Source organism: Symphalangus syndactylus, chromosome 10 (assembly GCF_028878055.3).
Source record: "Symphalangus syndactylus isolate Jambi chromosome 10, NHGRI_mSymSyn1-v2.1_pri, whole genome shotgun sequence".
Lineage (NCBI taxonomy): Eukaryota > Metazoa > Chordata > Mammalia > Primates > Hylobatidae > Symphalangus > Symphalangus syndactylus.
In genome coordinates, this window is record NC_072432.2 from 90,380,249 (window position 1) to 90,407,157 (window position 26,909).

General features: G+C 50.5%; 2 protein-coding genes across 11 annotated transcripts in view; both read right to left on the reverse strand.

Moving 5' to 3' along the window:
* KCNH3 (potassium voltage-gated channel subfamily H member 3) overlaps nucleotides 1-8,004 on the reverse strand; it is a 20,188-nt gene extending 12,184 nt beyond the window's left edge. For 2 of the 4 annotated variants that reach the window (XM_055294952.2, XM_055294951.2), the window contains exons 1-8: nucleotides 7,941-8,004; nucleotides 6,617-7,708; nucleotides 4,982-5,215; nucleotides 4,306-4,440; nucleotides 3,246-3,379; nucleotides 2,566-2,809; nucleotides 2,009-2,166; nucleotides 1,692-1,899 (exon numbers count right to left, since the gene is read on the reverse strand). In XM_055294952.2, the coding sequence (XP_055150927.1) occupies nucleotides 1,692-1,899; nucleotides 2,009-2,166; nucleotides 2,566-2,809; nucleotides 3,246-3,379; nucleotides 4,306-4,440; nucleotides 4,982-5,215; nucleotides 6,617-6,692 (1,189 nt within the window). In that variant the 5' untranslated portion in view covers nucleotides 6,693-7,708; nucleotides 7,941-8,004. Of the gene's footprint in view, nucleotides 1-1,691; nucleotides 1,900-2,008; nucleotides 2,167-2,565; nucleotides 2,810-3,245; nucleotides 3,380-4,305; nucleotides 4,441-4,981; nucleotides 5,216-6,616; nucleotides 7,712-7,940 lie in introns of those variants that run through there. The other 2 variants (XM_063610482.1, XM_055294953.2) reach the window with 2 other exon arrangements.
* Nucleotides 8,005-18,069: 10,065 nt separating this feature from the next.
* SPATS2 (spermatogenesis associated serine rich 2) overlaps nucleotides 18,070-26,909 on the reverse strand; it is a 166,065-nt gene continuing 157,225 nt past the window's right edge. For all 7 annotated transcript variants that reach the window (XM_063610569.1, XM_055295002.2, XM_063610565.1 and 4 more), the window contains 4 exons: nucleotides 26,608-26,717; nucleotides 22,632-22,734; nucleotides 20,606-20,820; nucleotides 18,070-19,564 (listed from right to left, as the gene is read on the reverse strand). In XM_063610569.1, coding sequence (XP_063466639.1) covers nucleotides 19,253-19,564; nucleotides 20,606-20,820; nucleotides 22,632-22,734; nucleotides 26,608-26,717 — 740 coding nt within the window. In that variant the 3' untranslated portion in view covers nucleotides 18,070-19,252. The remainder of the gene's footprint in view (nucleotides 19,565-20,605; nucleotides 20,821-22,631; nucleotides 22,735-26,607; nucleotides 26,718-26,909) is intronic.

Genomic DNA, 26,909 nt, shown 5'->3' on the forward strand with positions numbered 1-26,909 from the left:
AGGGGGCGGGAGTGGACCTGGGGATTTGGTGTCTCAGCCCACTTTTGGGGGTGGTGGAGACAGACTTTGTTTCACCATTGTCCATCTCATGGCCCTCTGACTGTGTTTGCCATGTGGCCGTCTGACCCCAGAGCAGCTGCCACCACAGGCTTCCTCTGGGAATAGCAGGCACCAAGGAGCTGTCACTGCCCTGAGTGTCCTGGTTTCTACCTGCTCAGCAGCGAGAACACTTGGGGGGAATTTCAAATGGGTCCTCTGTAACACACACGGGCCTCCCGTGAGCTTGCAGAGGGAGAGAGGATTCACAGGGAACTGATCAGACCGGGTTTCTAAGGCTGACCTGGACACCTGGTGACTCCGCCAAGGAGCAGACAGTCATAAGAGGCCACCTGCCAGGCGCGGTGGCTCATGCCTCTAATCCCAGCACTTTGGGAGGCCGAGGCGGGTGGATCACAAGGTCAGGAGATGGAGACCATCCTGGCTAACACGGTGAAACCCCGTCTCTACTAAAAATACAAAAAATTAGCCGGCATGCTGGGGGGTGCCTGTAGTCCCAGCTACTTGGGAGGCTGAAGCAGGAGAATGGCGTGAACCCGGGAGGCGGAGCTTGCGGTGAGCCAAGACCACGCCACTGTACTCCAGCCTGGGAGACAGTGAGACTCCGTCTCAAAAAAAAAAAAAAAAAAAAGCCACCTGCACCTGGAAACCCGGCTAAATGTCAGTTACCTGGAAGCTGACAGAGGGCCGGAGGGCTGGGGAGGAAGAGGTCAGGTTTGATTTTGGACCTGAGGTGGCACATCGAGAGTTAAAAACAGCTGGAATGGAATGATTTGGCCAGAGAAAGGGTGGATGTTGAGATGCTCACTCAGTGGTGTCAGTGGCATGGCCGAGGGAAAGCAAGGTGAAGGGGGAGAGCTCTGAGGAAAGGTCTGGAGACCCTGGAACTTGGAGGAGCTGGGAGGAGGCCAGCTGAGGGCTGCATCACCCACAGCTGAGAGGAACTATGGCTGGCAGGGTCAGGTGATACAGGGACTTCAAGAAGGATGAGGGTTTGGTCCCAGAAGGTCACTGTGACCTTCTAGGTGACATTTTGGGTGCAGAGCTGGGGGTGGAAGCCCTCCCAGCAGGAGTTAAGATGTGAGTGGGTGGTGAGCAGAGGGAGGAGCTGTGGAAGGAGAAGAGGTGACATGAAGGAGAGTGAAGATGCTGGGGACGCAGAAAGGCTGCTTTTTAGGCCAGGGGAGAGCAGAGATGCAGCGGGGAGAAATGTGGACTGGAGGTGACAAGAGAAAGGCAGGGGCCTTGGAAGCCAAGGTCGTGGGGACAAGCTTCAGAGAGGATGCGGGGGGGAGGGGTGGGGAGTGCCGGGTGTCAGAGAAACCCTGGAGGGCAGTGGCTCCCTGCTTGGCCTTCCCAACGGGGCAAGGGTTTAAGGAATGTGACCAACATTTGGCCACGGGAGACCTGGATGGGCGACTGGGACTCCTTGGGCTTTCTCCACAAGGCCCAGCTGCTGGAGAACAGGCCTGTCACGTGGTGTTGGCTGTCATACTCACACCTGCACACCCTCTTCTCTGATTTGCACACGTGCAGACTTGCACAGGTCCCTGACACCACACTGGCACTCACACTGGCACTCACACTCCTCTGACTACTCCCTCCCCACCACATGCAGAGGGAGCCTCCAGTACCAATCTCAGGCAGCTCAGATTCGCTGCTCTCGATCTCCAGCTGGCCAATGTAAAACCAGACGCAGGCGACCCAGTGCGCGAGCAGGGCGAACACAGCCATGAGCAGTGTCAGCACCACGGCACTGTACTGCGAGTACCGGTCCAGCCGCGGAAGCAGGCGCAGCAGGCGCAGCAGGCGCACCGTCTTCAGCAGGTGGGCCCCGAAGTACTGAGATGCGGGGAGGGAGGGGGGGAGGGAGGGAAGGAGGGAGGTCAGCGGGCTGGCCCTGCCTTTCCCCGGCCAAGCCCACCCACCCAGCCAGCCCAGCCACACTGACCACGTTGACCTTGAAGGCATGTAGCAGGTCAAAGGGCAGCGCCGCGATGACATCCAGCAGGAACCAGGTGGTGACGTAGTGGAGGCAAATGGACTTTGGGGCAAACACCACCTGGCCCGACTTGGACACGAATGTGGTACGGAAATTCAGCACAATATCTGTGGGGAACCCAGGTGGGAGTCAGCACTGGGGCTGGGGGGCAGCCACTCCTGCCTGGACACCTGCTCACCTTCTCAGCAGTTGACACTGTCCCCGGCCCTTTCCATACATCATCTGACTTAGTTCTCACAGTAACTGTAACAGGTAGACATCATTTTGCCTATTTCACAAAGGGGGAATCTATGTTATGGAGGCTCAGAGAGGCTTTGACCAGCTCAGGGTCATAGAACTTCTAAGTGGCAGATGTTTGGAACCTAGGTCTGATTTCAAAGCTCACAGGTTACAAATGAGAGAGAGCGAGGGGGGCATTGTAGGGCCCTGGAAGCCACGTGGACTATCCCCAGCAAAGCCCCAGGGCGCCAGCAAAGGGTGGGGTGGAAGGGGCAGAGTGCACGCACCGAGGATGAAGAGGACCTCCACGGCCAGGTCACAGACGCTGGGCGGGCCGCGGGCAGCACTGGGCTCCCGTGCTGTGCTCACACACACGCTGTAGGGCACGGTGACAGCCACATAGAGCGTGGCGAGCAGGATGAAGCCATCCCAGGTGGCTCTCAGTGCCCCACAGTGCAACAGGATGAAGGGCGACTTCCGGATGGCAGCTACTTTGTACTCAGGCAAGTTTGGTTTCTCCCCAAACACCCCCTGAGTGAGGCAGGGCAGGTCCAGGCAGAGAGGAAAGAATATTGGCACAGGCTGAGTTTGGATAGAGTCTGGGACCCGCATCCACCTCCTTTCTATCCCTGCATTATCGAAGCAACATCTGCTTCGAGATGGCATTAGCGTCTCCATTTTATAGATCAGAAAACTGAAGATCAGGAAAGTTAAGTGACTTAGCTGCGGCCACACAGCTGCTTAGGGGAGGAGCCAGGATTGAACCAAGGCCCATCTGCCTCCCAGGCCAGGACTTTCTTCTGATGGATCAGGCATGTGATCTTCCCTCCTTCAGTCCCGACACCCAAAGTGCTGGCAAGGCCTGGGTTGGCCCCTCGGACATTCTTTCTGTGGTAGATCAGGTTCCCCTTCCCCATCTCCTGTGTCTGCCCCTCCCCTCTCCCACACATCCCAGGGCTGAGCCTACCTTATTGAGCTTGTGCTTGCCCTTGGGGTGCTTCTGCAGGTGCCCGGACAGGTGGTAGAGCACGGCCCGGCTCCGCCGCCGGTTGGCATTGAAGCCTTTGGATCGTGCCCGGCCATATCGGCGCCGGCCACCACCTGCAAAAGAAGAGGGGCCCATGAAGATGATGGGCGTGTGCCCACACACCCTAGCTCCGGGTCAGGTGTAGGACACAGTTGCTGGCCCATGGGCTAGTCTGGTTCATTGACCACTTAGACTGTTTAGAGTTGGGGGCTCAGGTATTCCTCACTTCCTGGGTTCACTTGCCCAGCCCAGCAATGGGCAGTCCTAGGACACCACCTCTGGGGTCTGCTTCCGGGAAGAGGAGGTTTGGACCAGAGGATCTCTACGGGGAAAGGCCTGGGACAGGAAGCGAGGAGGTACCTCACAGGGCCAGGGTGGAGAACTAGCAGGAGGCCGTCAGCAGAGGTGTGGGAACTTACAGCAGGAGCCCAGGAGCTAGTGCAGGGACCAGAGGGTGACAATGAAGGCTGACATCATGGAGAGGCAGACCCAGCACTGGGAGTACGCGAGTGGGAATGGAGAGTACCCCCAGCATCCCCGAATGGCAAAGAGGCCTTGACAGCTTTGTAACCTGCCCAAAGGCCTGCCCTAGCCTTGGAGGACACAAGAGGGGAAAGACTCGAAGCACTTAAAAGCAGGCTTTGCCCAGAGCTCCACCCCCAGTCAGGTTTGCTGTAGGAAAGAGGAACCTGGTGGGTCTGTGCTCAACCTTATTAACTGGTCAGAAAGTAGCTGCTTCACAGGTACAGTGGGGTTTGTTTGCTTTCAGTTTCTTAATAAAGTTGACTTAAAAACTCCAACTTTGTCTCAATCTATTTGGAAAAAATATTCCCATACCGAGGAATGTGGAGATGAGAGCAGCACAGGCCTCTCAGGCAGCCCGAGTGGGAGTGAAATGAATGCAGGGGGCATGGGGGACCCCCATACTCAGACTGGGTGCCAAGGCCCCGCCCAGGCCTGCAGCACCCATACCCCAACCACAGCACCTACATGCACCTACCTGTCTCCTTCCATCTGTCGGGGCCCCCTCGGTTCTTGGTTTCGCTGATGTCCTTGTGAGAGACTAGGAAGAGAGCCACCTCCCCTTTCTCATTCTTTATGGGTATCACATCCAGGAGACACCAGAACGGGAGCCCTGGGCACAAAAACAAACTCAGCCCACCTCCCATTCTCGGCACTGCCTGAGGTGACAGAGGCCCTGGCTCCACTGACATCCCGGGCAAGACATAGGCAGGATCTAGCGGTTTCCTGGGGGAAGGGCTGGCAGTCCAGTTTCACTGAGGGCAGGGCTTGATGGAATTGGGGGAAGGAGGCAAGGGAGAGCAAACATGACAGTCAGACCTGTCGTGTGGTAGATCTGCCCTGCCGAAATGCGGATGTTTTTCTGCTGGATGCGGGAAAGCCAAGGTTGGAACCGAATGCAGGCTGAGGCTAGGGTGAGGCAGGTAGAGATGGGGAGCCAGGGGCAAGAGGTGGGATGGAGCAAGAGGGGTTGGATGGGGGGATGGGAAGATGGGATGAGGTGGGGAGGTGGAGAAGATGGCAACAGAAAGGAGGAGGGACAGTGGGTGCGGCTGGTGCCAGGCTGGGTGAGACTGCAAAGGTGAGGCAGGCTGGTGCCAGGCTGGGTGAGACTGCAAAGGTGAGTGAGGCAGGCTGGCCAGGTGGCCCCTCACCACTCTTCCGGTAGAGGATCAGCTCAGCCTTGAACTCCTTGTGCTCGTCCAGGGCCTTGCGGATCTGTTGGCGGACGAGCTCACTGGTGTCTGGCCCATAAAGGAAGGAGCAGGCACAGCCCCGCTGCATGACCTCAGCCCGGGAGAAGCCCGTGAGGTCACAGAAGCCATCAGAGCAGTAGACCACGGGGAAGAGCCCCGCCACCTGGGCGTTGCCCAGCACGAAGTTACTGTCTGCAAGAGAGCACCTCTCAGAGGAGGCGTGGGGTGAAGGGGCAGGAGGCCTACCACCCCTCCTTTCCCAAATGCCCGCAACCAAAGAGTGGGTTCTCCAAACCCCAAGAATCCTGTGTATGTTAGAGCAGGGCTGTTTATGAATGGCAATCAGTGTGTGTCACCTGTTTGTCAGTGCTCTGCAGCAGGTGTGACTACATTCAAGGATCAGCACGTGTGAACTGAGGTCGGTGAATGAAGCGCTGTGCGGGCACTGTGCCCTCTGGAGGGTGTCCTGAGCAATGTGGGGTAAGGGCTGGGATTGGGGAATCCCTAATGAGGACTGCACTGCCAGCTCTGGGCCAGCCTCAGCCCCACCTCTACTTCTGCCAGGCTCACCCACTAGCCAGGTACCCAGGTTGGCTGTCTGGCTTCTCCCACTGGGACACACCTAGACTGGGAGGCAACCCCAGACCACATACATCCTGCTGTCTGTGTTTTAGCCCTAGCTGCCTGACCTGGCTCAGGAATTAGTGAATGTGATCAAGAATGGGGGTGTAAGAATGGTGACTGAGCACGGGAGCCAGGAGCCAGGAGCCAGGAATGTATTGGGGAGTGGGGGGCACTGAATCAGCAGGCTGCAGGAGCCAGGCACACTGGCAAAGCAGATGGAGGAGCCCAGAGCGGGGAGAGCGCAGTGCTGGGCTCCCACCCCCTATCAGGAACCGGAGACCAAGGAGGACCTAGGCAGAGAGCTGGGAAGCCCCACGGGGGATGTGAGGGAGAGGAGGAGGGAGGGGCTTTCATCACTTCCCCTGTGCTCAGAGCCCCCAGAACCGGGGATCCAGAGCTCGGGGCGCCTTCTCCAAACTTCCCCAGTCCTGATGGGAGTCCCCAAACAATCTTCTTGGGGCTAGATGGCCTCCCCAAGTCTAGGGGGTTCAGGCTATGAGACACGGGGCTTGGACACACCGTGCTCTCCCGAGTCCCGCCTACTCTATCTCCGTTTGCAAATCTCTTTTCTAAATCTGTTTTTGAGCCCTCTCAGCTGTCCCTGAGCACTGTTCACCCGCCTCGCCTTACCCCACCAGTCCGAGGGTAGTTGCTGCGACAGCGCCAGACGCAGGGGTGGAATGGGTCAGACTGACTAGGTTCGGGTTCGAGACCCGGCTAACAGAGCATCCCAGGACCCACACCCAGGGACTTCTGGCCCTGTTGCCTCGCCTGAAGCAGTGTTGACCCCAAACCTTCGGGGAAACAGCGCCTAGCAGGAGACGATGGCCCCAGCCTCAAGAGGGGCGGGTAGGGAGGAGAGGGTGAGAACAGGCGGGCGCCAAGCTGGGCTGCTGGGGGTTCGGGGAAGGCGGGAGCCCTGGCGAGGGTCCGGCGGCCCGGGTGCAAGTGGGCGAGGGTCGGACTCACGCGTGCCGTCGAAGCGCGTAGCGATGGTGTCCAGGAAGGTGTTCTGCGGCGCCAGTAGGCCCCGCATGGCCGGCATCTTAGGCGCCCGCGGCTGCCCGCCCCATCCCTCCGGGGTGCGGGGACTCCGCGCCGGGGGAGGGCGCCCAGCTCGGCCGCCCCCCGCCGGGCCCCGCGCTCCCTAGTGCAGCCGTCGGGGGGCAATGCCCAGACCGGGATCCGGGGTCGCGCCGGACGCAGGCGCGCGAGGGGGCGTCCGCGCCGTCGGGGCCCGGAGCATGGCGCGCGGCCCCTCGCGCCCTCGCCGCCCACGAATCCCGGGCTCCAGGCCCCGCGGCCGCCGCGCTCTCAGCACCGGCCGCCGCGCTCTCAGCACCTCCCGCCGCGGCAGCGGCTCGCGTGTCGGCTGCGAGTGGGCTTCCGCTCGGCTCCGCTCGGCGCCGGCTCTCGGCAGCTCCCTCCGTCTGTCGGGGAGAAGCTGCAGCCTCCCTCCCTCCCTCCCGCGCCCGCCGCCTGCACCGGGGTAACCATGGAGACGGCGCACACCCAGCCAGCGCCGCCTCCTTAAAGGGACAGGCCTCCCGCCGAGGGCTCCCCTCCCTTCCGGACCTCGGCGGGGGCGGGGAGGTGGCGGCCGCCCTGATCCCACCCCGCGGGCCTCCCCGCCCGTCCCTCGGAGAACCACTGGCGAGCGGCCGGCCCCCTCCGGCTCACTCGGCCTCAGCCGCAGAGGGGAGGCGTCTTTCTCTGCAGCCCGGGGACTCTCCGAGAGCCTCCTAGCAGCCTCTCCTCCCTCGGCGGAATGGGAGGAGGGCTCGGGGCGTGGGGGGCAGGGGACGCATGCTATGGAAGATGCTGTCCCCGAGGAAAATGCAGTGGGGACAGGGGACAGGGCGACAGGCGCAGGTGAAGGCCCTGCGGCCAGCGGAGGCCAGCGCTCTAGAGGGGCTCCAGCTGCACCCGGGAAATCTAAAAGCAGATGGGGCGGGGGTTCTGCGCGCACAGCTGCCCGGCCCTCGAAACTTTCTCATCCTCAACTCGACCCTCTGGAAAATGGATTCAGCTGCTCCTATGAGGTGTCCCCGCAAGCAGGAGCTGCTGGGAAACCAGAGGGTGGGTAGCCCTAAGAGTAAGGGTCAGACGTCCTCCGTGTGACCCCGTGGGTGGAAAGGGTGTGTGGTGGGGAGGGGAGCGCCAGACCCTTTTTCCTGCCCCTCCATTTCCCTCTGGCATTTGTCACCTCTTGCCTCTCCTAAGCGCGCAAGAGGGTCAGGTGGTAAATACAGGGGACCGGCAGGGGTCAGACACTGCGAAAAAACTTCCGAACCTTGTGCGTGCGGGTCCTGGCACCAGGGGAGCGAAGAAGGCCGAGCCCCGCGCCTCACGCAGCTCAGTCCTGGAGAGCTCCGCGCGGCGCCGCGCGGGGAGTTGCCCGGGGGCGGCTGCAGGGGGCCCCTTCCCGGCGGGGCGGAACCGGGCCCGGGGCGGCCGTCTGTTCTTGGCCTCCCGCGCTGCGACGGTCCCCCGGACTTGCCTGCCAGCGCCGCTCCTCCTCCCTCCCACGATTTGCCAGCAAGCGCGGCTGCCGCCCGCGCCCAGAGGAGCCGCCAGGGCCAAAACAGAAATTTGTTCCCTAACGAGCGAAGCGGTAGGCTCAGCACCCCCATCCCTCGAGACGCACTCACAGTCACCAGCATCGGAAAGATGCTACCCCTCGTCAACGACAAGAGCCAAAGCCCCAGGCACCTGTATCTAAATGAGCTGGCACTTTGGGAAGGGAGGACGCGCTCTCCCTTCTCCAGTCCTGTGAAGCCTGGAATCTGGTCCCCAGGACGAGGAGTGACCCTGAGGAGTGACCCTAAGGAGTCGGGAGATCCTACTCCCATCTCATCCCCAGCTGTGGATGGATCCTGGCTGTAAAGTAATCCCCTCCCCCAGCCGTTCAAGGCTTCCTCTCCAGGCGGCGGTCCAGCTGTCTACTAAAAAGAAGGACATTTTAGGAGTCAGTTCACTCTGAGACAGAGTAAGGCCACAATTGAAATCACCCACCCACTTGGGAACCAGGTCTGCCACTTGCTGTCCCTGTGATTAAAATTTTTTTTTTTAAATTTTGGTCTGTGTGATTTTTTTTTTTTTTGAGACGGAGTCTCCCTCTGTCGCCCAGGCTGGAGTGCACTGGAGCTATCTCTGCTCACTGCAACCTATGCCTACCAAGTTCAAGCAATTCTCCTGCCTCAGCCTCCCAAGTAGTTGGGACTACAGGCGTGAGCCACCACGCCCGGCTAATTTTTGTATTTTTAGTAGAGATTGGGTTTCACCATGTTGGCCAGGCTCATCTCGAACTCTTGACCTCAGGTGATCTGCCCGCCTCAGGACCTCCCAAAGTGTTGAGATTACAGGCGTGAGCCACCACACCCAGCCTGTCTGCGTGATTTTTAAAGGCAAGTTATTAACCCTTCTCTGACTCAGTTTTCTCATCTGTAAAATGAGGATGCTAATAGTAACATCAGAGGGTCGTAATGAGGATTCAATGAGTGAGTATGTGTAGAGGGCCTAGAACAGTGTGTGACACCTGCAACGTGTAAATGTTTGTTGTCTGATTTTGAGTCTCCTAGGAGCCCTGTGAAACAGCCAGGGTGGGGGCTCCTTATGCTCCATTTCACAAAGGAGGAACCAGAGCTGAGAGAGAGAGAGAGGAAGAAGAAGGAAGAAGAAGGAGAAGGAGAAGACAGAAAGGAGGAAGGAGAAAAGAAGAAGAAGGAAGAAGGAAGAAGAAGAAGGTGAAGGAGAAGAAGGAGAAGGAGAAGGAGAAGAAGAAGAAGAAGAAGTAGTGGAGGAGGAGGAGGAGGAGGAGGAGGGGAGGGGGAGGGAGAAGAGGAGGAGGAGGGAGAGAGAAACTTGCTTAAGGTAACAGAGTTGGTAAATGACACAGCCAGGGTTAGAACCCTGACAGTCTCCCAGCCCTAGGTCGTTGGGTCTGCCTCTCTCTAGCCTAACTGTGTGGGCACTCAGGGGACTGGTCATCTGGGCTTGTGTAGCATGTCTGGGTGGCCTTACACTTATCCCTGTAAGGCCTAAGTGTTTAGACTTTCAGGCTTCCAGCTCACCTGCTGGGGCTGGTTTTGGGCATTAAGCCAAACCAGACACCTTGGGTTAGGGTGAACAAAATGCATGGAATGTGTGGGGTGCCCCTGAGGATTACAGCAGCTTACACTTACTGAGCATTAACTTTGTGCCAGGCACTGTGCAAAATGCTTTACTTGGATTATCCCATTAATCTTCATAATAACGCTGTGAGCTAGTTATTAGCTATAGCTGCCAATTCACGGACGAAAAACTTGGGGCAAAGAGGTCAAGTCCCTAGTCTGAGGTGCACTGCCTCCTCCAGCAGCTCCAGGCACAATGCCCATGTCACCCTTTGCTGCCCTGGTTCCCACTTCCAGGAGAAGAAAATACACTAATATTTATGGAATGTTATTACCATTCTTATGGCAGAGTGAAAAGTCAAAGGCCTGTTTGGGCCTTTAAACCCCTTCCCCCATTGCCCCTCAAAGAACTCATATGAATGCGTACTGGGTGGGGGTACCACCACTGACCCTTTCCTTTATCTGGCCTGTTTTAGATGAGCGTGATCAGGCACAGGATCTCAGCCCACTATCCTCTCTCTTCACCTTTACTCAGTCCCTCAGATCTTCCTGTGGGACTTCCTTTTTTAATTTTTATGTTTTTTCTTTTATTCCTTTTTTTTGAACGGAGTCTTGCTGTGTCACCCAGGCTGGAGGGCAATGGCATGATCTTGGCTCACTGCAACATCTACATCCTGGGTTCAAATGATTCTCCTGCCTCAGCCTCCTGAGTAGCTGTGATTACAGGTGCCTGCCACCATGTCCAGCTAGTTTTTGTATTTTTAGTAGAGATGAGGTTTCACCAGGGTTGCCAGGCTGGTCTTGAACTCCTGACCTCAAGTGATCCACCTGCCTTGGCCTCCCAAAATGCTGGGATTACAGGCGTGAGCCACCTTGCCCGGTCCTCTTTTATTCTTTTAATTCCCTATCTTTTCCTTCCATCTTTCCTCCAGCCCCCAACCCACATGCACAAAGGGCAGGGACCCACATTTAGGAGACAGTAAGACGGGGATTGGGGAGTTGAAAATTGAGCAGGGCCCTGGGAGATGGGCACCATAGTCCTCCTCACTGTAACTCCTTTTCCTCTCCCCTTCCGCCAGCTCTTGACTCATTTGGCCGTGGTGGGGAGTCACAGGGAGGGGAATGTTGAGGAGGATCCGTGTTCAGAGATGCTCAAAGCCTCTGTCAACAAGAAGAAACTCAGGAGGCTGCATTTTGGAGCTGCCGTGGGAGGCCTGTGGGAGTATTAGCTACAAAAAGGAACATGGAGATAGAGTAGGGAAGCGCAAAGCAAGGAAAAAACCGCTCAAGACACAAAGGATGGAAAAAGTCCCCCCACCCGGCAACCACAAAGCGCAGGCGGAGTCAGACACTGTGCTCAGGCAGTGGGAACAGGCGGCTGTCGAGGAACAGAGCCCAGGGGCCCCTCCCACCTCCCCGTCTCTTCCCACTCTCTCCACCTTTCTCTCTGGAGGTCCCCAGGCCTGAGCCTGGCTCTCAGCCAGCATGGCCAGGCTCCGCTTCTAAGGTTGTGTTGTATGGTGGGAAAATCTTGGGCTTTCAAGTCAGACTAGTTGGGGTTCCAATCTAGCTCTGCCACTGGCCAGCTGGGAGGCCTGGGGTGGGCAGAAGGTACTTTATCTTGCAGAGCATCGGGTCTTTTGATTTGTGAAATGAACCTTAGCCAGCTTTTTTTTTTTTTTTTTTTTTTTGAGACAGACTCGCTCTGTCGCCCAGGCTGGAGTGCGGTGGCGCAATCTCAGCTCACTGCAAGCTCCGCCTCCCAGGTTTACACCATTCTCCTGCCTCCGCCTCTCCGAGTAGCTGAGACTACAGGCGCCCGCCACCACGCCCGGCTAATTTTTTTTGTATTTTTAGTAGAGACGGGGTTTCACCGTGGTCTCTATCTCCTGACCTTGTGATCCGCCCGCCTCAGCCTCCCAAAGTGCTGGGATTACCAGCGTGAGCCACCGCGCCCGGCCTCCAGTTGTTATTTTTTAAAAGCCCTGGCCTGGCTGGGCACAATGGTTCACCCCTGTAATCCCACCACTTTGGGAGGCCGAGGCAGGAGGATCACTTGAGATCAGGTGTTCAAGACCAACCTGGCCAAAGTGGTGAAACCCCATCTCTACTAGAAATACAAAAATTAACAGGGCGTGGTGGCACACGCCTGTAATCCCAGCTACTCGGGAGGCTGAGGCAGGAGAGTTGCTTGAACCCAGGAGGTGGAGGTTGCAGTAAACTGAGATCGTGCTACTACACTCCAGCCTGGGCGACAGAGCCAGACTCTGTCTCAACAAAAACAACAACGAAAAATCTCTGGCCCTCGGTGCTGGGACCAGGGAAATGAGCTCAGGATGAAGACTGAGGGTTCCCCCTCCCCACCAAAATAAAAGATTTTGGAATTCTTTGAGGCCTCTAGTATTTGACCACACCTTGGCTGTCTCATTCTAGGAGATTCCTTTTCTTTTAGTGGAAGACCCTGGCTAGAGTAGAGTGGGAACAGACCACAATCAACTTTTTTTTTTTTTTTGAGATGGAGTCTTGCTCTTGTGGCCCAGGTTGGAGTTGAATGGTGCGATCTTGGCTCATTGCAACCTCCGCCTCCCGGGTTCAAGTGATTCTCCTGCCTCAGCCTCCCGAGTAGCTGGGATTACAGGCATGTGCCACCATGCCCAGCTAATTTTTTAATTTGTAATAGAGACGGGGTTTCACCATGTTGGCCAGGCTGGCCTTGAACTCCCGGCCTCAAGTGATTCACCTGCCTCGGCCTCCCAAAGTGCTGGGATTACAGGTGTGAGCCACTGCGCCCGGCCCACAATCAACTTTCAAACAAGGGAATCCTGGGAGATACACGGTTGTGTTTACAGATAAAGAAACTGGCCCATATTGCTTGGCTAGTAAGAAAAAGAATCAGGTCTGAACCACGATTTGACTAGGATGACGGCAATTCAGGTCTATGCCATGCAGCGGGGCTGCTTTGTCTTCTCCTTTGGTAAACAGCCTATGAAAAGGGAACGGCATGGTTACTTCTGACAGATGGTCAGTGACCTGTAGTGAATGCCCATTGGGAACAACACCTGGACTCCACGCCAGATGAGACACTGCAGTCAACTGCAGGCCCCGCAGGGAAGGTGGCCGCCAGCCCTGCGGGAGCCGGCAACGCACTGTGTGCCCAGTCTCCTGAGAAATCTTATCCTCTCAATCCGTGTGTTCTAGCAGCACCAGAAAACAGGTGTGTTTGAAATCGAGTTACAGAGAAAGCCTAACTCGGTTAAGTTGAAGAGACATGAAAAGGAGACCTGACTTTTCCCTGAGGAATTGGAGTGGGTGGTATTTGTTCCTGCTGTTTTGACAGCAGTGAAGGGACAGGCAGGAGAATAGTTGTGCTGCTGGGTGAGTTTCTTAACCCAGAAGCATCTTTTTTGGATAGTTTCCTCCTTGGAACTGAGTATCAAGGTAGGTAATAAAACTCCCTCATCACCTGTATGGAAATAATGTTCCCTGACTTTCCCCTGGGAAACCCTGGCCCCAGCTTCACCTGTGTGCTGCTGCAGTGGTTACTGTGTTAGCTGAGGTCAGCTCCATCAGCATCCGCCTGCCACACCCACATAGCTCTGAAACTTGGGTAGGGGTGCATTTTCTGATCGGTATGGCAGACAGACAAGAGGGGCACAGGGCTCACCATGCTGGAGGGGCATGCACTCAGGAAGAAAATTTACGGAAGGAATAGGATAGCTGGATTTCTAGTATTTTTGTGATTAATAAGGTCTGTCTGGCTGGATATAGGGGAAGTCCTCTTTCATATACTTTTTAACAAAGCAGGAGAGACAGAAAAGGAAAGGGGCTATGGGGAGTGAACATTCAACTTGTCATTGGTTAGCCTAGACACGCAGGGGACTGTTTTGTAGCACCTGGCTAGATGTCTCATAAAGTCGTTGCCATTGTCCCACTTCACAGTTCAGAAGGAGGCTCAAAGCTGTTATCTGTCCAAGGGCAGTCGGTCACATAGCTACCAAGCTGTGAAGCCAGAATTAAAATCCAAGTTGAGTCTTTGTACTCTACCACACTGCCTGGCCAACAGGCAGGGCTCCCAAGGGTTTAAGGATGAGCTCTACTTCCTTTACCTGCAAAGCGATTGAAGAATGAGCTAGGGCTGGGCCTGGTGGCTCACGCCTGTAATCCTAGCACTTTGGGAGGCTGAGGCAGGCAAATCACTTGCGGTCAGGAGTTTGAGACTAGCCTGGCCAACATGGTGAAACCCCATCTCTACCAAAAATACAAAAATTAGCTGAGTGTGGTGACAGGCACCTGTAATCCCAGCTACTCAGGAGGCTGAGACAAGAGAATTGCTTCAACCAGGGAGGCACAGGTTGCAGTGAACTGAGATGGCCCCACTACACTCCAGCCTGGGTGACAGAGTGAGACCCTGTCTCAAAAAATATAAAGAAAAAAAAAATGAGCTAGAATAGTTTCTGGCTCAGAACTCAGCAGAGTGCCTAGCACACAGTAGGTACCTCAATGTATGACGGAGAGAAAATGTGCCCAAGTGGCTACAACAACCAGAAACTTGATTTTATAGTATGTTTAGTATGTTGTTCTGGCTACCAGCATTGTGGGCCGGTACTTTCAACTCATTGGTTAAACTAGTGATAAAATAGTTTCTTGTATCAGTTGGTAGCCTCCCAGCATGTATACCTGTTTCTTCCAAGAAATGTACTGCCATAAGGATACAATCCTCACCAAATGGGACCAGAAGGCGGGATGAACCCTACAAATCAGGCAAGACAAAACCTCATTTTCTTGGGTCAGATGGTAGAATTTTCAGGAGCAACAAGACATTATTCTACTGACCTTCTCCAAGAGAACAGGTTAGTACAAAGATGAGTGACATGCATCCTGAATTTTCAGGTCACTCTTAACTTCAACTAGTTTATCCTATTCCCTCCCATACATACATTCATACTCACAAGACTGTACCCTGGTTTGGGATTCTGAAATATAATGGAATGTCACTATCTCCATACACCACTGCACAACTGCCTGATCACATGCTGGTACAGTTCTGGCTCAAGCATGGGACCCAGCCCTTTCGGCCGTGCTCCCTCCACCTCGAAGACAGCATGGCACTTTCAAGCAACACTATTTCCTTGTATTATTTATTGGTATTCTCAGTTGCATCAACTGGTTTATCAGCCATGTGAAGTCAGGGATTGTTTCTCTCCTTAGCTTCTGGCTCAGCAACTGTACAAAGCATTGCCAAACACTGGTAGAAAATGTAAACCTGGTGGCTGGGTGTAGTGGCTCACACCTGTAATCCCAGCACTTTGGCAGGCCAAGGTGGGAGGACTGCTTGAGGCTAAGAGCTTGAGACCAGCCTAGGCAACAAAGCAAGACCGTATCTCTACAAAAAATAAAAATAAAAAATTAGACAGGTGTGGTGGCATGCACCTATAGTCCCAGCTACTTGGAAGGCTGAGGCAGGAGGATCCCTTGAGCCCAGGAGTTTGAGGCTGCAGTGAGCTATGATCCCACCACTGCAGTCCAGCCTGGGCGACAGAGAGTCCATATCTCTAAATAAATAAGTTGCATGTGTGAATCCGTGCAACTTTATCAAAATAATACTCTATCAATAACTATATGACCCAGTAATTCCACTCCTAGGAATTTATCCTACAGGGATATTCTCACAAGTGAGGAATGATATATGCATTATGGAATGCACATTGCAGCAATATTTGTAATAGCAAAAAACTGAAAACCATCATTAGGGACTGGTTAAACTAATAACAACAAACTTATATAATGGAATACTATGCAGCCACAGAACAGAGGTCTATACCTCGTAGACCTCCATCCATGTCTAAGTAGAAATATACTTGATTTTTCTTAAAACAAAACAAAAAAATGAGTTACAAAAAGTGAGGACAAGTGAAAAAAGCAACTTGTATAAGGGTATGCACAGTATGAATCCCATTTATGCAAAAGAAAGAAGAAAAGATACTTCCATGTTTGGGTTTAGAAAATTGCTGGAAAGACATGTAAGAAACTTACCAGTGATTTCTTCGGGCAAGTGGGACAAGGTAGAGAAAACTTTTAAATTTCTACTATGTACCCTTTTTTGTGTTTGTTTTCGTTTTGAGACCGAGTCTCACTCTGTTGTCCAGGCTGGAGTGCAGTGGCGTGATCTCAGCTCACCGCAACCTCCGCCTCCCGGGTTCAAGAGATGCTTCAGCCTCCCAAGTAGCTGGGATTACAGGCGCCCACCACCATGCCCGGCTAATTTTTTTTGTATTTTTAGTGGAGACGGGGTTTCAGCATGTTGGCCAAGCTGGTCTGAAACTGCTGACCTCAGGTGATCTGCCGGCTTCAGCCTCCCAAAGTGCTGGGATTACAGGCGTGAGCCACCGCACCCGGTCCCCCCCACCTTTTTTTTTTGTGAGATGGAATCTCGCTCTGTAGCCCAGGCTGGAGTGCAGTGGTGCAATCTCGGCTCACTGCAACCTCCGACTCCTGGTTCAAGTGATTCTCCTGCCTCAGCCTCCTGAGTAGCTGGGATTACAGGTGGTGGCACCAGCCACCACACCCAGCTAATTTTTGTATTTTTAGTAGACAGGTTTTCACCATGTTGGCCAGGATGGTCTCGATCTCCTGACCTCGTGATTCGCCTGCCTTGGCCTCCCAAAGTGCTGGGATTACAGGCATGAGCTACCATGCCCGGCCGAGACAGAGTTTTGCTCTTGTTGCCCAGGCTGCTGTGCAATGGCGTGATCTCGGCTCACCACAACCTCTGCCTCTGAGGTTCACGTGATTCTTGTGCCTCGGCCTCCTGAGTAGTTGGGATTACAGGCATGCACCACCACACCCAGCTAATTTTGTATTTTTAGTAGAGATGGGGTTTCTCCATGTTGGTCAGACTGGTCTTGAACTCCCGACCTCAGGTGATCCACCACCTCAGCCTCCCAAAGTGCTGGGATTACAGGCGTGAGCCACCGCACCCAGCCCAGTATGATCTTTGTATAAAAAAAATTAAAAACCCATATACCCATGTGTATATGCACATACATGCTTTAAAAACAGTCTAACCAGGAGTGATTGTGCACAACTGTAGTCCAGCTACTCAGGAGGCTGAGGCAGGAGGATTGCTTAAGCCCAAGAGTCTCTTCTAATCATATCCGTAAATAGCTACTGCACTCCAGCCTGGGCAACACAGTGAGACCCCATTTCTAGAAAGAAAAAAGGTGTAGAAGGATATATGCCAAATTAACAATCATTACCCCTGAGAAGTGGAAAGATGGATAACTTTTTTTCCTTTTATATTTCTGTACTGATATTTTAAATACTACTTTCGTAACAAAAAATTTTTAATTCATAATTTTCAAACTTTTTGTGGTCACGAAAAATTTTCAAATATTTTTCTATAAGGAGATTTTAATTTCAACTTCAAGGCATTTTTGATAAACATGCCTTGTCCCATCTGTCTGGGTGGTTAAGTACAGTCTTGCCTGGATACAGTGACAGAACTCATAATCCCTCAAGGTCACTTCAATCTCTGATAAAGTATAGGTAAGCAATTAATCAGAAATGCAGGGCTTTTTCCTGACACCCAGCAGGCTGTTGGTGTCGTTGGACAAATTCCCCAAAATGAGGTGCTCTTGGAAAATTGCTTTCCCAGAACTCCTTGACTACTGTTTTCTTTACTGAAAGACCGACAGATACACACACTCTCTCTCTCTGAATGTGTTCAACCAGCCTGAACCCTGGCAGCTCAGCTTCATTCAGCCAAGGAGGCAAGGGAAGCCCTGAGGCAGCTACGTTCTGCATGGCTGCCACTTACAGTCTGGGCTTCAGACTTGGGAGAACACATGTCAGAGAAAGAAAAGCTCTGCTGTGATTAAATCACAGATGCTGGGGGTGAGTGCAGGGTGGAAGGGTCTGGCACCCATGCCACCTGCTACACTCAGGAACTCAATTATACGGTTACGTTCAATACTCAGTCAAGAGACAGGGAGTTGGGGAGAGCACTGCCATTATAACCTTTGGTTACCTGGGAGAGCCTGGAGAGCTGTGGTTTTCCTAAAGTGGTTAAGTTCTCCTTTGGAAAGTCACCATTCCCTATCCTATGATCCTTTCTCACTAGGAACAACTGCGTTTGCTCTTCCTGGCTTTCACATTTTAATTTGGTTCTGAAGCTACACACTGGTGGCAGACAAATGACTTGGGAATCAGATACCCTCATTTAATCCTGGAACAAGCTGAGTGACTTCCACCCCCATGAGGCCCAAAGAAAAACATAATGAAATGAAACCACTTGCTGCTATGAAACAAAAGTGGGAATATTTATGCAGCTGTTTTTATTTATTCAACTATAAAGATTGCAGCAATTTTTTGATGAGTAATGCCTTAGATTAACACTAATTATATTGCTATAAATTTGGTTCAGGATCAGAATAGGGTTCAGGAAAGGGAGAGAACAAAAAAAAAGTCTCCAAACATTAAAACAGAAAAATGCTTTTTTTTTTTTTTTTTTTTTTTTTTGATACTGAGTCTTGCTCTGTCTCCCAGGCTGGAGTGCAGTGGCACAATCTCAGCTCACTGCAGCCTCCGCCTCCTGGGTTCAAGCGATTCTCCTGCCTCAGCCTCCTGAGTAGCTGAGATTACAGGCGCATGCCACCATGCCCAACTAATTTTTGTATTTTTAGTAGAGACGGAGTTTCACCATGTTGGCCAGGCTGGTCTTGAACTCCTGACCTAGTGATCCAGCCGCCTCGGCCTCCCAAAGTGCTGGGATTACAGGCGTGAGCCACCACGCCCGACCTTTTTTTTTTTTTTAATAAAAACTTTAATTAAATGCTACTTTCTCATAGACTTCCCTAGACTGGTTTGCAATCTAAGGTAATAGGAAACAAGGCATTGGACATTTCGAAGAAACCAGATTAAGCTATGGTGCCAAGCAGAAGACTAAACACTGATTTGAGTGTTAAATCTCCAGCATATTCTGGGATAGAGGCAGGTTCTCAAATGTTTCCTAGTGTTCTTTCCTTTTCACTAATTAAACTTTCCCTTCTCTGGCAAATCCAGTGCAGTATACAATCCCCTCATTGCCTCTACTGGTCAAATAGTTGTTTGAAGGGAAACTGTCAGGCACCTGTGGCTTCTGCTTAGATTGGAAAGGTGACAGACTAGCTCTGATTCACCTCCTCCTGAGACAGCCTGGACAGTGGAGGGGTCAACTGGAAGGCCGAAACCTGCTAACAGCTGCCTCTGATTCCTGGTGGAAATGACCAACCAGATTCAATCCATATCACTGGGAAAGATCAAGGAAAAAAATAGCTTCCCCTCCAAAAATGGTAAAGAGGAAATAAGGAGACAAGAAACCAAAAATACTTAGAATGGCACAAAAAGTGATATGCATAAACTTCTTTTTGTTATTAAATCTAACTATAAGTTTCCTAAAGTCCAGTTATCAAGTTGAATTGTGTGGATAGAGGAGAGAGGCCAACTGGATTTTCTCTCAAGAGTTTACGGCTTCAGTCTGAGAGGTCCTGGGTTTGCGCTGGGGGAGCCCCTTTTTGAATGAAGGCGTGGGAGGGCTGGGCTCCATGCTGACTCCAGTTCCACTGGTCCCTGCAGAGAGAGTCTGGCCTCTTTCACTGGTGTTTCTTGGTGCCTGAGATGGAGCACTCTGATACTTGGAACCAGATGAATACCATGAGCTGTTTCTGTAACGACCCATACTGTCATGCCGCCCTTGGTTCATGGGGTCATTGGACTTTTGGCCTTGTGGCCTATAGCCCTGTCCTCCTCGTCTGTTCCCTGGCAATACCTAAAGATAAAAGAATACAACGTTCAAGGTGCTCCAGCATTATGGTACCCCATTTGTTCACTTTACAGGAGTATTCTGAAAGCAGAATTGTGGTATTCCATGCTTAGGACTCAGTTATCTCTCAAGACTCAAAGAATTCTCTCAGCCAATCCAACCTAGCCACTACTTCAGAACTAATCTATCTTTCCCTGCTCTTCATGCCCAGGCTCTTCTCCACTGAAGAATTTACTTTTCTTTAGCTGGATGCAAGAAGAAAGATAAGGAAGAAAGAACATTCTCTGGGTTGTTACAAGCCCTCAATTGGACAAGTATATTATATTATGTCTGAACTCTGCAGATAAAAGGCCATTGGTAAAGATAATAAACATTTGGAATAATAAAGTAAACATCACTATGGCCTGCTGTGCTAAATGTCATGAACTACAGATTCAAGTATGCTGCTGTGGCATTCCGCACATCTTTCGCATTATAATCTGGAAAGCTTATGGTATGGGATTTTATTTTTGTCCTTCAGTTCCAAACATCATAACAGTTCTGAAGAATTACCGACAGTACTGCCTGGATTGCTCTTGCGTTTATTCTTCAAACAGAAGAACCTATGGATTACGCCTCAGCTTTCTAGTGTTTTCCCCCCATCCCCACCAGGTCACTCTCTTTCCCTGTAAATTCCACATTGTGCTTCTAGGGAGTTGCTGCTTTCAGATGCACACTGGTAAAACTGCCACTTGTGGTGCCTGTCTACCTTGAGATGGGTGCACGACTCCCAGTGTGACTAATTACCAGGCAATACTATCTACAACAGCAGGGATCACTGCCAACACAAGAAAGTCAGCAGTTCTTGGCAACAGGAAATCTAAACTGGCTGGCAGTTTGGAACATACGTATCTAATGCTTTCTCAGGAACTAACTTGGGTTGGAGGGATTCAAAACAGGCATGGAATGGGAATAGAGAGGAAGATAATATACTGAGCTAACAGCATTTAAGCTTTGACAATCTGGAGGGTTTTCTTCCTAACACGCTCAGTGTAGAAGCTAGGTTACCTCCCGAAGTGGCTGGTAGGGCTGGCCGCTGGAGTTTGCTATGGCTGCAGGAGTCTCTCCCGGTGCAAAGTTTTTCTTGTTAGCACTTGTAAGGCTGGGAGGAGAGGCACAGGTGGAAGAGGAAGCAGCAGAGGCATCACTTGGGCTACTCAAGGGCACAGACGTAACTGAGCTACATCGGGATCTGGTTGAATAGCTGTTCTTTGGATGAGACACTGAAACAGAAATATGAGGAATATATGATCATACGATGGAACGGCACAATGGGTAAGGTTTCTACTTTCTCAATTTCACAATGAGCAATTTAAGACAAAGAACTGTCTATTCGAATAAAGAAAAACCAATAAAACTGGTAACAGGGAGAAAAATCTCCCTTCTGCCCTCTTCCTCCAAAGCCCCACTGCTTTATAAAGGAATTCTTAGACAAGAGAACAGTTAAAATCAAAGTTACCCATTCCCCACCAACTAATGACTTCCTGGGATTGCATCTAGTACTACCTAAACTCCTGACTATGGCTCTAGCAGCTGACTAAGCCTGGGAACAATAGTACAGACCATATGTTCAGTTTCCTATGCAAGAAACATTCTAAAGTACAGCCTTTGCAAAGAAAGAAAAAGGTACATAAATAAAATCTTTACTAAATTCTTTTTAAAGAATTTTGAATGATACATGGTATAAATAATCAAGATCAGTTAAGTATGAATAGAACTAATCTTTACAACAAACATGTATATTGCCAAATTTCTTTCTGCAAAATTAATCCCAAATTCAAAGTACCTATCTAACTGAAAAAAATATTAATATTTTCAGTTCAAATTGTGTTAGAATTCCAATGGTTTAAAACTACTCTCTAGATTTTTTCTTGGCTTTAAGCTGGACTTAAAATGATGAGTTTATAATTGTTGCCATAGGTTAAATATTTCACTTTTTTTTTTGAGCTGGAGTCTCGCTCTGTCGCCCAGGCTGGAGTGCAGTGGCACAATCTCAGCTTACTGCAAGCTCCGCCTCCCGAGTTCACGCCATTCTCCTGCCTCAGCCTCCCGATTAGCTGGGACTATAGGCACCCACCACCACTCCTGGCTAATTTTTTGTATTTTTTAGTAGAGATGGGGTTTCACCATGTTAGCCAGGATGGTCTCAATCTCCCTGACCTCATGATTCACCCGCCTCAGCCTCCCAAAGTGCTGGGATTACAGGCGTGAGCCACCGCGCCTGGCAATATTTCACTTTTTTACTAGACAGAAAGAACAGAGAGGCTCAGTTCAGGGTTTGACGAACAGGTCACTAGAAACTCTCACCTTACAGGCACTCCCCTACCCTTTAATGCTTTCTTTAAGGATCTATTATGTGCCAGACAAGTATTGTTTTCTCCTATTTATTAATTTTTTTAGAGACACAGTCTTGCTCTGGTGCCCAGGTTGGAGTGCAGTGGCAATCATAGCTCACTGGAACCTCAAACTCCTGGCTCAAGCTATCTTCCCCCTCTCACCCACCCCCACCCCACCTCCTGAGTAGCTAGGACTACAGGCATGTGCCACCACACCTGGCTAATTTTTTCTTTTTAATTTTTTGAAGAGATGGAACCTCGCTATGTTGCCCAGGCTGGTCTTGAACTCCTGGGCTAAAGTGATCCTCTGGCCTCAGCCTTTCCAGTTGTTGAGATTATAGATAGGATCCTTGGCGCGTGGCCTGTTATCTCCACTTTGGAGAGGAGTAAAATGAGGTTACTGTAGGGGCAGCGATTCAAACTTGGTCTGACTGTAGGACCCCATGCTCTTTATACCACATATCATGCACCTCTCAATACGGCATGAAAAAACAGTCTTTCACATTTAGGGAGCTGGCAAATACTTGTCCTCAGAGTTCAAAGTATCTGCACCCATGGACTTCATAAGCATCCTAGAGTTACTTTTCATATAAACAAGCAAACAAGAGGCACTAATGAGGAATCAGCGCTGAAAACAATCAGCATGTCAGTCTCTAATAATCACCACCTGTAGTGTCCAGACCCTCTCACCATCTCACCTTGTCCAAATGAATCAATGCTCTTCTTTAGGGTCTCTACATCACAGGTGAACCGGGCTACTCGTCCCAGATCCTCATCATATTTACGTTCACTAACAAAGTGCTGGAGAAAGGACAAACGAAGGCCTCCAGGTTAGACAAACATCATCCATGGGATCTATAACTTGCTATACAGATAAAACAATCATTTTCAATTGTCTTTTTATTCTTCAAAGTTTATTAAATGGCCATCACATGACCAACGCCGGGTGATCAAATAATTCATTCATTTTCTCAAGAGCCCACAGATAAGTTTGTAAGTTTATGAAATGCTACATGATGGCTAAAGCCCGTTAGATATAATCAAGAGAAACTATAGAGAAAGAAAAAAGGAGGAAGAATTTACAGTAGAGGGCCATCTTTCTACTATTGGCTATTCTCCACGTCTTTCCGTTTTATATAGAAACAGAGGCAGCAAAAATCTTTACAAGGTACTACAATGATACCATTTAGATAGATGGTTTGCTGTTAATAGGAACTTCATCTCTTTATAATAAAGTAGGATTTCTTCGTCCTTGAAATAGGAACAATTTCTTGAGATGGAAAATCATTCATGTGAAAAGTCAACTTTGCAAATGAGAAGTTTATGCTGCAAGTAATTTAATCCTTTTAAGCAGACTAAGCTGAGAAGTAACCAAACCCTTGAGTCAAAAACTAACCATGCTATAAAAATCATGGGACTAGAAACACGTCAGGAATAAAGTGCTTCTGGGAATCTATTTCATTAAACAATGTCTAAGGTAGACTGGAATCATTTTTTTTTTTTCAGATGAAAAGGAGATAAAAAAGAAAAGTGAAAGGCCTAGATATAATTTGGAAGAACTGAACCTCTCAGAGCACTCCTCTTAACTGGGGGTGGGCTAATACCACTCTGCATCAGAATTCTCGGGAAGCAACCAGGAGCACTGAAAGGGAAAGGAAAGAGAAAAATGACCTTCCGGCCTTGAATTCCTAAAGCTTCAGAGTATGTTGTGGCTTAGGAAAGCACACGAACCTCTTGTTACAAAGCCTTCAGACATGTAATATCAGTCTGAGATTAATTCTGAAACAAATTCTAGGGTTTGTTGAGTCAAAGACATAATAGGAATGACGGAAATAAAATGATCTGGAAATAAGACATTTAAATTGCACAGCACCCACTTCAGTACACTGAAAAAGTGGAGAGAAACAGATCCTTAGTCAGCCTGCAGAAATATTTCTAGCAGCTTTTCAGCCACGTGGGAAGAGGAACAGATGAAGCCTGTGAGAGCCAGCATTCTCATCTAATTGCAAAGGGGTTTCCGGCTTCTCCCAGAGAGTTGAATGAGACTGACTAGCATCAATGTGAGGAGGCCTTTCTATAAAATTTAATCATACCGTTTTAGTTAAACAGAAAACAGTAACTGAACATTTGCATGGTTTGGCTAGTTCACCCCAATAGAATTAAAGGGGAGGCAGTGAGAGAACAACAATACTCCACAGGTCTAACACTGGGTCAGACGATAGCAAGGATCCCTGTAAGGTCCTGGATGATCTTCCACCTGTTTTTATTTTTGTATTTTATTTTATTTTTTTTTTGAGACGGAGTCTCGCTCTGTCGCCCAGGCTGGAGTGCAGTGGTGCAATCTCAGCTCACTGCAAGTTCCACCTCCCGGGTTCACGCCATTCTCCTGCCTCAGCCTCTCCGAGTAGCTGGGACTACAGGCGCCCGCCACCACGCCCGGCTAATTTTTTTTGTATTTTTAGTAGAGACGGGGTTTCACCGTGGTCTCGATCTCCTGACCTTGTGATCCGCCCGCCTCGGCCTCCCAAAGTGCTGGGATTACAAGCGTGAGCCACCGCGCCCGGCCCACCTGTTTTTATTTTATAGAGACTGTTGTACAGCCTCTGCAGCAAGTGTTCTCTCAGTGTGACAATAAATCTTACGTGTTCAGAAAGAGAAGAGGTAAAGGGCACAGGTGTGGAGAAGGCCAACTCCCTTTGTTACAGCTTGCAGTTTATAAGCAATTATTTAGAATGCCAATGACCACAACTACCCATGAATATCCCAATTTCCCTCAGGTTCACATGCTTAGTCTCAGAAACACTGTTCTTTATATAAGAATTTGGCCAGGCGTGGTGGCTCATGCCTGTAATCCCAGCACTTTGGGAGGCCAAGATGAGTGCATCAGTTGGGGTCAGGCCAACATGGTGAAACCCTGTCTCTACTAAAAATACAAAACTTAGCAGGGCATGGTGACACACGCCTATAATTCCAGCTATTTGGGAGGCTGAGGCACGAGAATCGCTTGAACCCAGGAGGTAAAGGTTGCAGTGAGTGGCGACAGGGCCACTGCACTTCAGCCTGGATGACAGAGCGAGACTCTGTCTCAAAAAAAAAAAAAAATTAAAAAGGTATAAATGTTGAACCCAAGTAATTGTTATAAATAGATTATAACAAATATCTCAAAGATAATTTTTGTCTATAAAATCAGAATTGATCAACCAACTATTTACAGAAGACCAACTACACGCCAAGGTGCTGTGCTAGGCACTTGGAGAAACAGGAGCTCCTGCCTGCCACTGCGAAGTTCACTATCTAGTGGGGGAGACAAATTAACCAATGCACATAAAATCATAACTATGCTCTGAAAGCACAGAATGGGGAGATATGATGGGGAAGTCAGGAAGGATGAGGAGGTCAAGGGTGGTAACTGGGCCGGGCGCGGTGGCTCACGCCTGTAATCCCAGCACTTTGAGAGGCCGAGGTGGGTAGATCACCTGAGGTCAGGAGTTCAAGACCAGCCTGGCCAACATCATGAAACCCCATCTCTACTAAAAAGATAAAAATTAGCCGCTGGGCGTGGTGGCTCATGCCTGTAATCTTAGCACTTTGGGAGGCTGAGGCGGGCAGATCACATGAGGTTGAGAGTTCGAGACCAGCCTGACCAACATGGAGAAACACCATCTCTACTAAAAATACAAAAATTAGCTGGGCATGGTGGCGCATGCCTGTAATCCTAGCTACTTGGGAGGCTGAGGCAGGAGAAGCACTTGAACCAGGGAGGCAGAGGTTGCGGTGAGCCGAGATTGTGCTATTGCACTCCAGCTTGGGCAACAAGAGTGAAACTCCGAATCAAAAAAAAAAAAAAAAAAAAAAAAAAAATTAGCCAGGCGTGGTGGCAGGCGCCTGTAATCCCAGCTACTCGGGAGGCTGAAGCAGGAGAATTGCTTGAACCTAGGAGGTGGAGGATGCAGTGAACCGAGATGGCATGCCATTGCACTCCAGCCTGGGTGACAGAGCGAGACTTTGTCTCAAAAAAAAAAAAAAAAAAAAAAAAAAAAAAGAGTGGTAACTGTAGTTGGAGGCAGGGAGAAGAGCATTTGGACAGATGGAAAAGCAGGTGTGTCTGTGGAGTGTAGAAGCCTCCAGCCTCTGCTTGAGGGCAGAGGACTGGGAGGATGGTATGAACTGAGGGTAATGGCAGAGCAAGACTGCACAGTCCTTCAGACCGGATTAAGGATTATAGCATTCATCCTAAAAGCAACAGAAAGTTTGAAGCAGACTGCTGTAGTGTGGGGAACATACATGGAGGGTGGGGTGGGTGGGGCAGAGACAGAATGGATGAACAGAATCAGTTAAGAGGCTCTTACAGAAGTCCAGGCAAGAGATGGTGGTAACCTGATCATGATGGTGGTGGTGGAGATGAAGAGATAAGGTCAGATCTGAGATTTAGTCAAATGGATGAGGTGTGCTGATAGATTTAAGGTGGGAAATGGAGAAATTTCCTAAGGTTTCCAGCTGGGACAACTGGGTAGATGACAATACCACTTACAGAGAAAGGGACCTGGAAGAGGGCCAGGTTTGGGAAAGGAAGATCATGAGTTTAATATATTAGATATGGCCATGAATTATGAAAATTTCTTACTTTAGCCCCTGAGGATAAGAAGAAAGGCAGAAAGCAGAAAGAAGTTTTACCTTGATATCAGCTCTGAGCTCAACCAATTGCTGCTCTGACATTTGAACAGCCACATGAGTCATCTTCTTTAGAAGTTCAGCCTTCTTTTGTCGGCTGAGCAAAATTTCCACTGTAGAGGAAAAGTGAGTGTGAACCTTATGTTGCTGCTAAATAGGATAAAGAAGAACTAGAAATATAAGCCTTGCAGTAGGTATTTGGTCAGCCAAAGGCTTAGCTGCCTATCCACCCAGAAAATGAAAATATCAAAAGTCTGGTCTCTACCTTCCATTGGGTCTCTGAAGGCAGTTAAGTGGTAAACATT